The sequence below is a fragment of the Formica exsecta genome, unplaced genomic scaffold (assembly GCF_003651465.1).
Source record: "Formica exsecta isolate Colony F162 unplaced genomic scaffold, ASM365146v1 scaffold365, whole genome shotgun sequence".
NCBI lineage: Eukaryota > Metazoa > Arthropoda > Insecta > Hymenoptera > Formicidae > Formica > Formica exsecta.
In genome coordinates, this window is record NW_021850897.1 from 1,579,246 (window position 1) to 1,592,748 (window position 13,503).

The 13,503-nt window shown below is 29.4% G+C and overlaps 1 protein-coding gene across 1 annotated transcript in view; it reads left to right on the forward strand.

Annotated features, from left to right (window-relative positions):
* The window catches only part of LOC115239180 (pituitary homeobox 1-like), a 64,072-nt gene extending 59,037 nt beyond the window's left edge, over positions 1–5,035 (forward strand). Inside the window, exons 5-7 of the mRNA XM_029813554.1 lie at positions 2,407–2,581; positions 3,102–3,353; positions 3,603–5,035. Of these exons, the coding sequence (XP_029669414.1) occupies positions 2,407–2,581; positions 3,102–3,353; positions 3,603–3,766 (591 nt within the window). The 3' untranslated portion in view covers positions 3,767–5,035. The remainder of the gene's footprint in view (positions 1–2,406; positions 2,582–3,101; positions 3,354–3,602) is intronic.
* Positions 5,036–13,503: the final 8,468 nt, after the last annotated feature.

A 13,503-nucleotide genomic window follows, 5' to 3' on the forward strand; every position in this document is an offset into this window, starting at 1 on the left:
TATATATATATATGATAAGATAGGGTGACACTGTCCTAAGGATAATTGGAGATCTCGTTACTTCCCACCGGTAACTTCAATTTGCGATCGACCGATAATGAGATATCGAATCCTGGTCCTATATCTCCCATCTTATTCTCTCTTGTCCCTCTTCCTTTTTTATCCGGTGTCTTAGCCAATGTCTCATAGCTTTCTCGGTTTACGTTCAAACAACGACGTCAAGATGTATTCGGTGTCCCTTAGATACTTATTAAACACCCTCTTACTTTTTAGCACGGCAGTGTCAATGTTATCATGTTTCGATTAAGAAATGAGAACCTGTATGATCTGTTTATGCATTTGTAACTAACGTATCACAGCTGATTTTCTCATTTTTGTAAAAATTGTAATGATATTAAAATTAAGTTACTAAACATTCATAAAAAGTAATACAAGTGATACAGAATAATAATATACAATTTCATCTTAAAAAAAAAAATTGAATTTATTGAATTTAATGCAGTAATATAAAAATGATAATAATTATTAATTTTAAAGGCAGTTTATAAGAACATATTATAAGAGCATATTAATAATTAAGCAGTTTATAAGAGAATACTGATAAATTCAATTTTTTCGTTAACAAAAGCGAGTTGCTTTTTGTTACCAATGTTTTTGCGTGAATGCTTGTAAATCATGAAAAACCGCGTTTACATTGAAATCTAAGCGGAAGATAATTTTGGGGTGGCAGCGCAAATTGACAGGGCGACGCGTTTCCATTCATTTAAATTACGCACCAATTCTGTCGGTGACTTTGGCATTGTTGCTGCAAATTGGTCTACGCCCTAGCCTCCGGCCTCCCTCTTCTGTCCGATCGTACATACGCTTGCTGAACAAACCGATGCCTGTGTCCAGCTTTTTAAATAACGGCCTGAAACTATCGCGTATATACAGGGCGTCCTATATTAAGCGCTTTAAATTATGGATTATTTCACCAACTTTAAATTGACTTTTTCTTTACAAAAATATTGCAGCAGTTACAGCTTTGAAGTTATAAACGATTGAAAATGAAGAATATGTTAAAAATTAAGTTTTACAGGAATAATAAAATAGGTAATAAATAAATAGATAATAAAATTTTATATTTTAATTGATTTTAAATATAAATTTTAGTACAATAAAATCTTAATGTGACGCATGGTTAAAAATATATTTAATGTAATAAATTGGAAAAAAACGCGATAAATCACACCAGTTTTTTGCTACAATAATAGACTTTGAAAATAATGATAAATTAAGTAATGATTTTTAAATATTTATTGTTTTTTATCATTCCGTGAATATTAATTTTTAATTTACTTTATGTACCTTATTATCGATATATCTGCTTTCTGAAATATACATATTGATATTGTTACAGATAATATATTTCTTCTCTATGTTTAATTATTTTCGAACGAAAGGTAACAAGGGCTTGGTAACATAAGATTAATTTTGTTACCGGAATGATTGTTTATATAATTTGACTGGCATATAGTTAATAAAAATATTAGCTGCACATACATATATTTCATAAAATTGCTTTTATGTGCGATTAACACACGGATTAATGAGTCTATCAAATAGATATATAAAATTTCTCTAATAAAGCAATGCTTGTTATTCTTTGGAAATGTAGTTCGTTACATGCGAGCGTGCGTGTGGAGAAAGCGACACGCGTCTTCACCATAGGAGGCGAATTATCAGTATTACTAACAAGTAACCTAACAGGCATGAAAAATAGGATAGTAGCTTTTGAGGAGGCCATTTGAGCATGATAATTAACTAGACAACAGCATTGTGACACGTGTCGTGCGAGTGCAAATTGAATAAAAGTAACTGATCGTCCGGCACGATCATGGTAGTCCAATTAGAGAATAATTTAAGCGAGAAAACTAATGTACAAACATTTCTTTAACGCTAGTACAATATGGAGACAAATTAGGCATTTTGACGTTTGAATGCTTTGTTAGCAACCGTAAAGTTTACATCTCTAATTAATATATGTTGACACGATAGAAACTGTAAAAAATTAAATCAATCTTTTCGTTAAGGGAACTAGAAAGATTTAAATAATCAATAAATAGGGGTATTTACTTATTTATAATATATTAAACTACAAATAAATATTGCAGGTTTTTCTTTTTTTACTCCGTATGTATTTATTATACGTACAATCTTAATTTTATGAATTTCTAATTAAAACTGTGTGATAGAAAACTACATATCTTACAAGAAACATTAATAGGATATACAAAAAAATTAAAATTAATTTTTTTTTTCAATTTTCAAACTTTGGATAATTTAATTAAGAATTAATTTTGTTACATTTTCTCATACATGATATGAAAACATGTTTTTTCTAAGTAGCCGTTTATTTTGTTCCAGGTATGGTTTCAAAATCGGAGAGCAAAATGGCGCAAAACGGAGAAATGTTGGGGCAGAAGTACTATAATGGCAGAATACGGTTTATACGGAGCGATGGTCCGACATTCCTTACCACTTCCGGAAACGATCTTAAGAAGTGCCAAGGAAAATGAATCCGTTGCGCCGTGGCTGTTAGGTAAGAGAGAATGCATTTCTCTGACAAAACTCTTAAATTAGTATTTTTGACAATTTAAGTATGTAAAAATTCTTAAATCTTTTTTTTAAATTTGGGCCTAGAATTAGTTAATTATAATAATCCGCAGATCTCTTAATAAGATTGCACACTAACAAGAGAATATATAGGATGCATGTATACGATACATGTATAGGACAATATATTTATGAAAATAATATATTACACATAAATGTGTAATATAATCTTTACAAGAAATTTTTATTACTTATTGATTATTTCGGTAAGCATTTAAACAAGAGTAAAAATTTTTGTTTGCTGTTAATTAATTTTGCAATTACCTTATTTTGCCATACATATCAGCAAAAAAGTAATTGACTAAAATAGAAATGATTTAAATATTATAAAAAAAGTTATTACTATTGAAAACTGGAAAAGATCTTTCCGCCTTGATAAGAACACTTAAGATAAAAGTGGCCCAACAAATTTCGAATATTTTTTTTTTTCTGTTGGTTTTTACCAGCTCAATCGTCTAAGACAAGCAGCTTTAACCAAGATTTCGAATGTAATCAAGAACTGATTGACTGTGGACCTGTAGGGATGCATCGAAAGTCGCTCGAGGCAGCAGAGCATCTCAAATCTGGCGGAGAGGACAGCGGTAACGATCAAAACGGAAGCGGAAGCAGCCCCAATCATAATCACCATCAAGGAGGACCAACCAGTTCGGAAAGCGGACAGGAGAGTCAGGATGGTATGGGACCTTCGTCATCTACGAGTAAGTTCTATTTCGCCTAAATATATATTGTATATTAAATCTAGAAAAAATTTAGTAGAAATGCAACTGATAAATTTTATATTAAAATGCGTTTAAGTCAAAACAAATTTTTTTTTGGTAAGAATCAATATTTGTGGATGTGTCTTAACGAAAGAAGCCGTATTATGGGATCGATAATTTGGAATGGATTAAAAAATAAAAAAAAAATAAAAAAATTTCAAATGAGTATACGCGTCATTGTGTTTGCAGGTGTTGTACAGGATACAGAGCAACTCAGAAACGAGAGTATTGCCTGTTTAAGAGCGAAAGCGCAGCAGCATCAGCTACAATTGAGCCTGCAACCAACATCAGCACCGCCTGGCGGATCGTATCCGTCGGCACCACAATCCAGCACATTGCACACCTCGGTTTAATCGCAATTATATACAAGCTCTTCTCTCCTGATAGTTCCGTGTCCGATATTTTTGCTGCTGATACGGAAGCACATCGTCCTGCCCGGCAGACTGTCGTAGGTGAATCGGCAGCATCGATTTCAAAATCAAGTGATATTTTTTTAATGGGTACATTAGATGAGGATGTGGATCCTTTCGAGGATCTTACTATATAAGGATTTTACCGGGATCACTTTTGAGATTAATCTCACAGTCAGACTGCAGCGATCGTGGTGATCGTTGATGATCTCGAATTGATTTCCGATTGATACGATTCTGATATAATACTACGTTCCTCGTTTTCGCGCCGTTTTCGCGAATTTTTGCGACAATTGAGATTATCCGATAATTCAGAATAAATCTTTCGTGAATGTTAAAGATACATGCGAGATATGTACAAGCACAACGAAGCGTGACGAACCAACCGATCGAGCGCCTGTTTCGCGTTATCATGCCTCGCGCAGCAATTAGGCAGGCTTATAAATCGACACGGATCCGTGTAAATCCACCGCAACGACTTGACGTACAATGATAAAAGACATTAACGGTATCCTCATAATGAGTTTCGAGAGAAACGAATTGCCGCCGGAAAGAGAATGAACAATGAAACTAATTGTTAAGTTTAATCTTTATCAACGAAATAATATAGCCTACTGACGATTGGTATAACGTACAATGAAAGGTCATAAGAATTACACGTCGTCAACAAATCTTTAGAGAAAAATTTTTCAAAAAAAAAATCGTTGGCGAAGAACGAGGCTTGATTATTTCCCGGTTGATATAAATCAAGAACCGGCAGATAAGAGTGAACAAAACTACCTAAGTAGAATATAATCGCTTTTCATAGTGCGACAGTATATGTATGCATGTATGTGTGTGTGTATGTGCATATGTATGTATGTGTGTATGTGTGTATAAAAGACATGCGAAAGAAAAAGAGACAGAATGAAGCGTGATAAGAAAATTTCGTCTTCAGAGCGTAAATTTGCAACGAATGTTGAGCAACGCAAAGAATGAAGGAAATAGAAAGAAGGAAAGAGAGGTTGTATGAAATATTTAGCAGAATAACAGATTATATGAACACATCGAAGAAGATAAACCCGAAGACTTCATATTATACATATACATAACAAGCGCTCCCAAGACTTATAAATTTATGACAACATGCAAGCATCGAAAGTTGAATCGACCGTTAAATTCATGTGTGTATTTGAGAGAAAAAGAGAGATATTATATGTGTAGATGTGTATAACAAGCAAAGAGAAAAATAGAAAGAGAGAGAGAGAGAGAGAGAGAGAGAGAGAGAGAGAGAAAGAAAGGGAAAAAGAGATGTAAGCCAGAGATTTATTAGAAAACTTTCTATATCTAAGTACTTAAAGAAAAACATAACTGTTGTCAAATGTGCAATATATCGATATAAGTTCTAGTTCGATAAGATATACTTTAGTAACAGATACGTCTTACGCGAGGTGGTTGCGATAGCGCCGGTGTCTCGTCGGGCGGTTGTTATATAAACGAATTTTGCAATATGTCTCATTGACAATTATATGTATGAATTGAAAGTTCGTGAAATATCGCTCGTCTAATTCTTATGCTTTTTGTTCCTGCTGCAAATAAACTCATCTACGTCGTTGCACCGTTGTTCGGGGCGCCCGCCTGCTGTATATAATTATATAAATAAAGAAGTACAAATATATATTATGTATATATATATGTACTTCTTATACGCACATATATAATGCTGAGTCGAGCGAGAATCTTTTCACGAGTTTGCACTTTTGCAAGATCTTCAAATGACAATATTAAAATGCAAAAAATATATTTGCTTCACTAAATCCTCGCGAAGTAGAAATCAATAGATATTTTTAATTGTTTTTATTGGTTGCATTGTGTATTACTTATTTAACTCTTCGTTAAGGCGGAGTCCGGATCACTTATTTATTATTATGACCCTTATCTTAAAAATGTTTTATAAAACTGGTACGAGATAAATAAAACGTATTTTATATGTAAATTATATAAAAATATCAATAATTTACATTTAAAAAATATTTTTTTCTTATTTTCTTTTAATCGTTACATGCAATTAGTATTAAAAAAATATTTAAGAATATTATATAGAGTCTCAAAACTACACTAAGAAAAAAAAATTGTTAACTTGACTAAATGCGTTTAACTGATTACTATCTTTTTAATTGAAATATTTAAATACTTAAATTAAATACGTCATGTTAGATTTAATATGTCATATTTAATTTAAATACTGAAATATTTTAATTAAAGACATAGTATTTAGTTGAACGCATTTAGTCAAGTTAACAACTTTTTTTTCTCAGTATACCGAATGTTTTTTAAATAACAGATTTTTTGGATAATTTGAAGACGATCTTTTCTCAACAAAAATATCGAAAAAGATCATTTCTTGCAAGCTTCCAATTTTTTCTATCCTATATTTTTGTAATTAAGTCTTAAATATTGAAATTTTATTAAAATAAACTCCATCTAGAATTAACTAAAAGGAATGTAGTTGTGTTAATCTTTTAACTTTACGAAATTTAGTTTAGGGAAAACTCTTCTTGTTCAATCGCTTATAATCCGGATGTTATTAATGCCTTGACATTTTTTCTGCAAAACAATTGTCTTTAAATTAGCCAAAAAATCTACTATTAAAAGGACCATCCAGGATGTTTTTAGGACATATCTTGTATACACATAATTGATATAGCCTCCGCCGTACTATTACGCTGTCCACTGTCCGAAAATTAATGCACTTGTTGGGAATTTTTTGAGTCGATGTAAAATTTATTATCCCCATGCATATTTATTTGCTTTAAAACGTGTAGTATATAAATATTAGAAAGAGATAATAAATCACAAAAAGCCTCGTCTAATTTCTAATATAGCAGTCCACACATAACTTATTGTTAGTAATACTATTTTGTGCTTTTGATTAGATATATGGACATGAATTTCCGTAAGGAGGAGGATCTTGGCTTTCTTGCAAATTAGGATTTTCGCGAGGACTCAGCAACGATGATCAAGTAAAATTTCGTCTGGCTCAGACCCAGTTGTACACGTAACATAACATATTATAATTTAAAAAACTCGATTATGAAAAACAAAGTAACCACATGTTCTCTAGAAGAAAAGAACAAGTCAAGAATCATAATGGAAATGATACCGCTGTTATTGTGAATACATTTAACGATGAGCTCCGGATCTGCAGCGAATTCTCTGTATTTGAATGCTCTAACGCATGCATAGTAGTCGAATAGTATACGTAAGAAATAAAATTTCTGAACAAATACGCATTTTTTAATTTTCATTACCTCGTTATAAATTATGAGAAAATAATTCTGCTAATAGAAAATGAAAGATTACGGTCAAAACTATAAAAAAAATTATAATATCATAGAATAGATCTCTGTTTCTCAAAAATCGATTTTTCATATGTCATATTACGTATCAAGATATTTCTAAGTCCCGAGAAGGGTATGAAAATATTTTGGAACCCTTTTTTCTCTATTTTCTCGATTATTGTTTTCTTTTGCTTCTATATTTTATTCAAGAATATTAATGTAATAAATCTAACTATAAATCTACGGTATCTCTCTTAGTCTGACTCTTACAAATATATGTTATAAAATATAATACAAAGTTTAATATAAAATATAATTCAAAATGTAATACAATAGAATTTATTACACGGAATTACACAAAAATGTGCGAAATATTTATATAATGCAGAATTCACTAGAAATTTTTAGATCGGATATAGCTGATAAGCAACGATTAAAGCGATATTTATGATTAATGATCAATATGCAATTACAAAACTTATTAAGTTTTATATGCTGCAAACAATTATGATCAAAGGATCGTTAATAAAGTTATCGATTGTTTTTTCAATTGTAGAAAAAAGTACTTAGACAACTGGCGTATTTTGCGCCAAAGACTTCCAAATAAAATATCCGAGAAAAAATAGACGAAGCTTCGATGTAAATCAACGATTAAATCACAAGATAAATCACGATTTAAAATTTGTGAAAAAAACGCGACGAATAAATAAATCGACAATAGCCGTAATACTCGATTTTGAACACGATATAATTACTAGGAGGAACGATATAATTACTATATACTTAAATGTTTTGACGGACATTTGGAGCGCTTTTTATAATCGCGTCTGTAATATAAGTCATTTGTGAATATAGAACTTAATGCCCGATTTATTTTCAAATATGTGATTTTATACAAATTTCGCGATTAAGAATAAGATATATATACCGTTTCGCGGAAGAAAGATTAGCTAAACAAGATAAAACTTTATAAATCTTAAGATATTGTTATAAAAAAATTGCGTTATCGCCGCATTCAATGGAGGATAACTGGCTCAACGATTTGACCAGATCAAGGTCCCTCCGCCAGATAACACGTCGGTTAATATCCGACAAAGACAAGAACAATCCTAAAGGTGGAGAACGATCAACTTCTTGCTTCTACATCGGACCCCGCAATATCAATCCGCGAAGAAAAGTTAAGTGATCCGTTGAATATCAGAGGTTTTGCTGTAGGAGGGAACAAATCCCGGATCTTCCGGACTACTCCCGATAGCAATGATTTCGGTAAAGAATCAACAACATTTACCATTGTCATTATCTTCAATTCACGAGATTAAAATTCGCGCGACAAAAAATGTATTCTTCCATTATTCAGAAATATATTTCTTTACTGAAAATTAAATGGATATAATGATTTTTATAAAAATGTGGTTACGAACAACTATATTTGTGGATAATAAAATACATGCACCTTTATTGTAGCATATATCAAATGTGCGAGTACAAATAATTCTTGGGTACTAACTGTACGAGACGAATCAAACCCAATAACAGCAAAATTTAAAATTTAATTTGGATATTTTGCAACATAAAATAAATCAAAATAATATTAAGCATAATTATAATAATTCTAAGCTATAATTAATCTTTTTCTGTAGCATTTAAATACATTAATTTGCCAATGTTTCACTGATATTGGGGTACCCATTCGATTTGTCTCGAAGTTTTAAAGTATACGCACATTTTATATTGCATTCATATATATTATTTTGTAATATAATATTCAAAAAAAGTATAAAAGTTTTTTGATATAGTATGTTAACTTGCGCATGTATTTCATTATATATATAGAATGGTATATCTAAAAACTATCAGGATTTGTTCCTAGTATGGCGGGATGTTTAATACCTGTAAATGATTTCTTATAAAAGAAACCAAAATATAATTTTAATATCCTCAAAACCTAGAAAAATTTTCTTAAAAAAAATCAGAAATTATATTAGTTAAAAATTAATTAATAAAATATATTTGTTCGTAACCATAATTTTTTATATTAAAAAATCAATAGAAATCGAAAAATTGATTGCAATTTGAAATTGCTTGAGAAATAGATATTTATCTATACACAGTAGCGTTATATCCATATTCAATCTACTATTAAGTTTTTTTAGCATTAAGGCAATAATAATACTAATATTAATAATAATAGAAGAACACTTTTAACAAGAGGAAGAAATATATCTTCCTTTTACAAATATACTATTTAAATTAATTTTCTAATTCGATTTTGAAAAGTTTATAAATATTTTTAAAATAAATAATATAGAGAAATTAATATTTAACAAATATATTAATTTAGAATTTCTATTCTATTGCCATTATACATGTTTTTTCGGTACATTGTCGTGTAATTTACAAAAATAGGAATATAAATTATAATATTATTAATATAATTATAATGTATAATTATATTTAAATTACAATTATAACACAATTATAATTATAATTAATTAATGTACAACTATAATTAGAATGCAATTAATGATGCTATCAGTATCAAATAGATATATCCGATATATCCGAGGAAGAAATATATCTTCCTTTTACAAATATACTATTTAAATTAATTTTCTAATTCGATTTTGAAAAGGCGTGTGGTAGTCGTCATTGAGTTACTACTAAAACCATTGCTTTTAGAAATCGCCAGGAAAATCTGGGTTTAATTCCAATCCTGCAACAAACATCCGCAACTAGACGTCGCGGATGGATCTTACAAGAGCCGACAAGAAATAATTCTCCACGATGAAGATTGTTTCGACTCCTCGCCGGTACGAACCACGCAACATTACTAACGTTCACCTGACGAGAGGGACAACGATAAGGCCCCTTAGTTAAGACAGCGATCACGTCTAAGAACGTGGAAAGAACGCGGTATATTCGCAATGTAGTTTATTAATTTATTTGACGAATATTTAATTCTGACACGAAATTCGTAAATATCAACCAAATCAAAATCAAATCATAAAATACGGAATAATTTACTCGCGATTCAGCAATGTCAAAGACAGTCGTCAAATTTCGCGAACGAAAAGCTAATATTTAATCGTTAGCTTAACATCGAGTCTTCATACTCTTATTTAATAATTTTTCTTTTTATTAAATACTAGAAGAATTAGCAATATTTGTGATATTTATAAAGGTTGGTATGAAAACATAGGCTCTTAAGTTTATAAATATTTTTAAAATAAATAATATAGAGAAATTAATATTTAACAAATATATGATGCTATCAGTATCAAATAGATATATCCGATATATCCAATAATGCAGATAATTTGATACTGATAGCATTTACTTTAAGTTTAACATTACATAAATTTACATAACAATATAATAAATATATATACAAGTTTAAATAAAATAAAATGTAACACACAAGTGTATTACATTTTATTTTGTACATAATACATATATATACAATTTTTGAATTATTAAAAAAAGCATGTGCATATGTAGCATGTCTATATACGTAATTTTTAAAATATTTTATAATTGAGTCTAATTTTAATCTTAATTTTAATTTTTTCTATAACTTAATTTTTAATTTAAATTGTAGAAAAATTAATAATTTTTAATTAGAATTTTTCTACAATTTTTTTTACAGTTAATTTCCAGTTTTTAGTTTTTCTAGGAAAGAACGCGGTATATTCGCAATGTAGTTTATTAATTTATTTGACGAATATTTAATTCTGACACGAAATTCGTAAATATCAACCAAATCAAAATCAAATCATAAAATACGGAATAATTTAATCGCGATTCAGCAATGTCAAAGACAGTCGTCAAATTTCGCGAACGAAAAGCTAATATTTAATCGTTAGCTTAACATCGAATCTTCATACTCTTATATAATAATTTTTCTATTAAATACTAGAAGCATTAGCAATATTCGTGATATTTATAAAGTTTTAAATATAATTTATAAAATTTATCAATAATTGTTTGGTATGAAAACACAAAGCTCTTTAAATATTTTTTTTATATAATTTAATAGATCGATAATTTGGCTATATATCAATTAAAGCAAAGCTTTAATTAATATGATAATATAGATGAATGGGCTATGAAAAGTTAAGATAAAATCGGCGCACCATAAAAATAAGTTATTACTATTTTATATAATTAATCAAATTACTATAGAGCCTTCTTCATTAGACAAATAAATAAAACTTATCAATTGAAAAAAATATTTTATACTCTTTTGAAATTTTTGTTTTAATTTATTATTATACTTATTTATACTTTAAATTATATCTGTAATATGTTTTAATGTTTATTAAAAAAATCTATTGAAAATTATATGATTTAATTTATTCTAGCCCATCCATTTTGAGGCAACGGATCTGTTTATAATCTACAATCTATACTTGCATCTACGAGAATCCGTTACCTCAAAATAAAATAAAGTTCATTACTCACCGGCACTGATGCGCAACAGCGGAGTTGTTGGTCTTGACGCTACGTTGTCTGTAACATAGAAATATAAAATTCAAATTATAGCAGCGTCAAAAATATAATTAATATTTTATGCAGAATATTTTATAATCCGATGCGTACAGTACTAAGAAGCTTTTTATAAATATGGAATAATTTTATAAATTATAAAAAGACTTTTTTTTCAAATAGAAACTTTTATAGAATTTATGTAAAAATCTTTCTTTCTAATTTTCTCTTGTTTAATTTATTCAAATAATGAGACCGAATTAATGCACGTACGCGATTTTTAACAACTGATATACAAATAATAAATACTCACCCTAGGGTTGCTCCGCTGGTGCAGGATGCCTCTCCTAGGCCTCCTCCTCCTCTCAGGATGTCAGGGTCGCTACGTTGCCAACGACGCGACAAGCCGTCCGCGGCACGATGACAGCAACGACGACGCTGGGTACTTGGTTTTCCTCTTCACAGTAGACCTTTAGAACACTTAGGACCTTAAGGCACCGTCCAGGTACTTTAGCCACTCCACCACGTCAAGGTGTACACCTATGGGAGGGTTATATTATATAATATATCAATTTGTAATATAATATATAACTTAAGAGGGAAGAAAAATATACTGTATAATTGAGAGTATCTATGTCGCATATGTCTTTCTTTTTCCTCGATTAAAAGAGATGTAGATATGTTTTTATAAACATCATAAGTATTGAATTCGATTTTTTAATTCAAAAATAAGTTATAAGATATATACATTGTAAAATTATACAATATAAATGTCAAATACATGAATACATTGATCTGTAACATGCAAATAAAAGATCCAAATTATAGCAGCGTTCAAAATAATCAATATTTCAAAAACTTTATTGTACGCATTAAATTTTATATTCGATGCGTATAATAATAAGCAGATTAATAAAACAATTTTATAAATTTTGAAAACAAAACTACTAATAACTCTAATAATTTTCAAATACATGAAATAATCAATGCATCAGAAATTAATTATTAATCATTCAATCGATTGCAAGGCCAAACATCATGTTATTAATAACTTGTTGTCGAAATATTTTAAGTATTGTATAATATATATACGCGAAATATTAAAATATAGACGAGTATTTTAAATTACAGATTATATAATTTTATAATTTTAAAAGTGATCTATCACGAAGCCTTTTGTTATACTAATTACTTGATCTTGCAATTCGATTGTTTAACTTTTTGCGCATTCTCAATCCAAATTATATTTAAATAATCAAAACGTCGTTCCAAATAAAGCATTGGACGAAATATATTTACTCTAAATATCGACAGAAAAATAGTTATTGTTCTGTAAAAATTGTAACAAAACGATAATTTATAATTTGGATTTCTGTCACTTCAATTCTTACTTGATTAAATAAATAAATTATGCAAAATATGTGCGATTCGTCGCGATGTATATAATTACATATTATTTATAAAAGTTAATTAGTCATTAATCATAGCAAATAATTTCCCGATACTGGTTGCGATTGCGTTTAGAAAACGAATTCGGCGGAACGTCTCGCACCACTACTTTTCTGTTCAAGTGTCTTCGCGCGAATGATAAAAGAGTCGAAGCACGTAAACATTAACGCACTATATATCGCAAAGATCAAATATGGTGTTATTATTAATTTGTTGCCGAAATATTTTATGTACTATGATACATACACACACATATATATACTGAATAATAAATTAAATTATATATGTATTTTATAGATTAATTATTTAATAAACGATTCATGTATCACGGAGCTTATCGTTATATTAATTACTCAATTTTGCGATTCAATCGTTTTACGCACTGCGCGTCCCCAATCCGACTTATATTTAAATCCTCAAAAAATT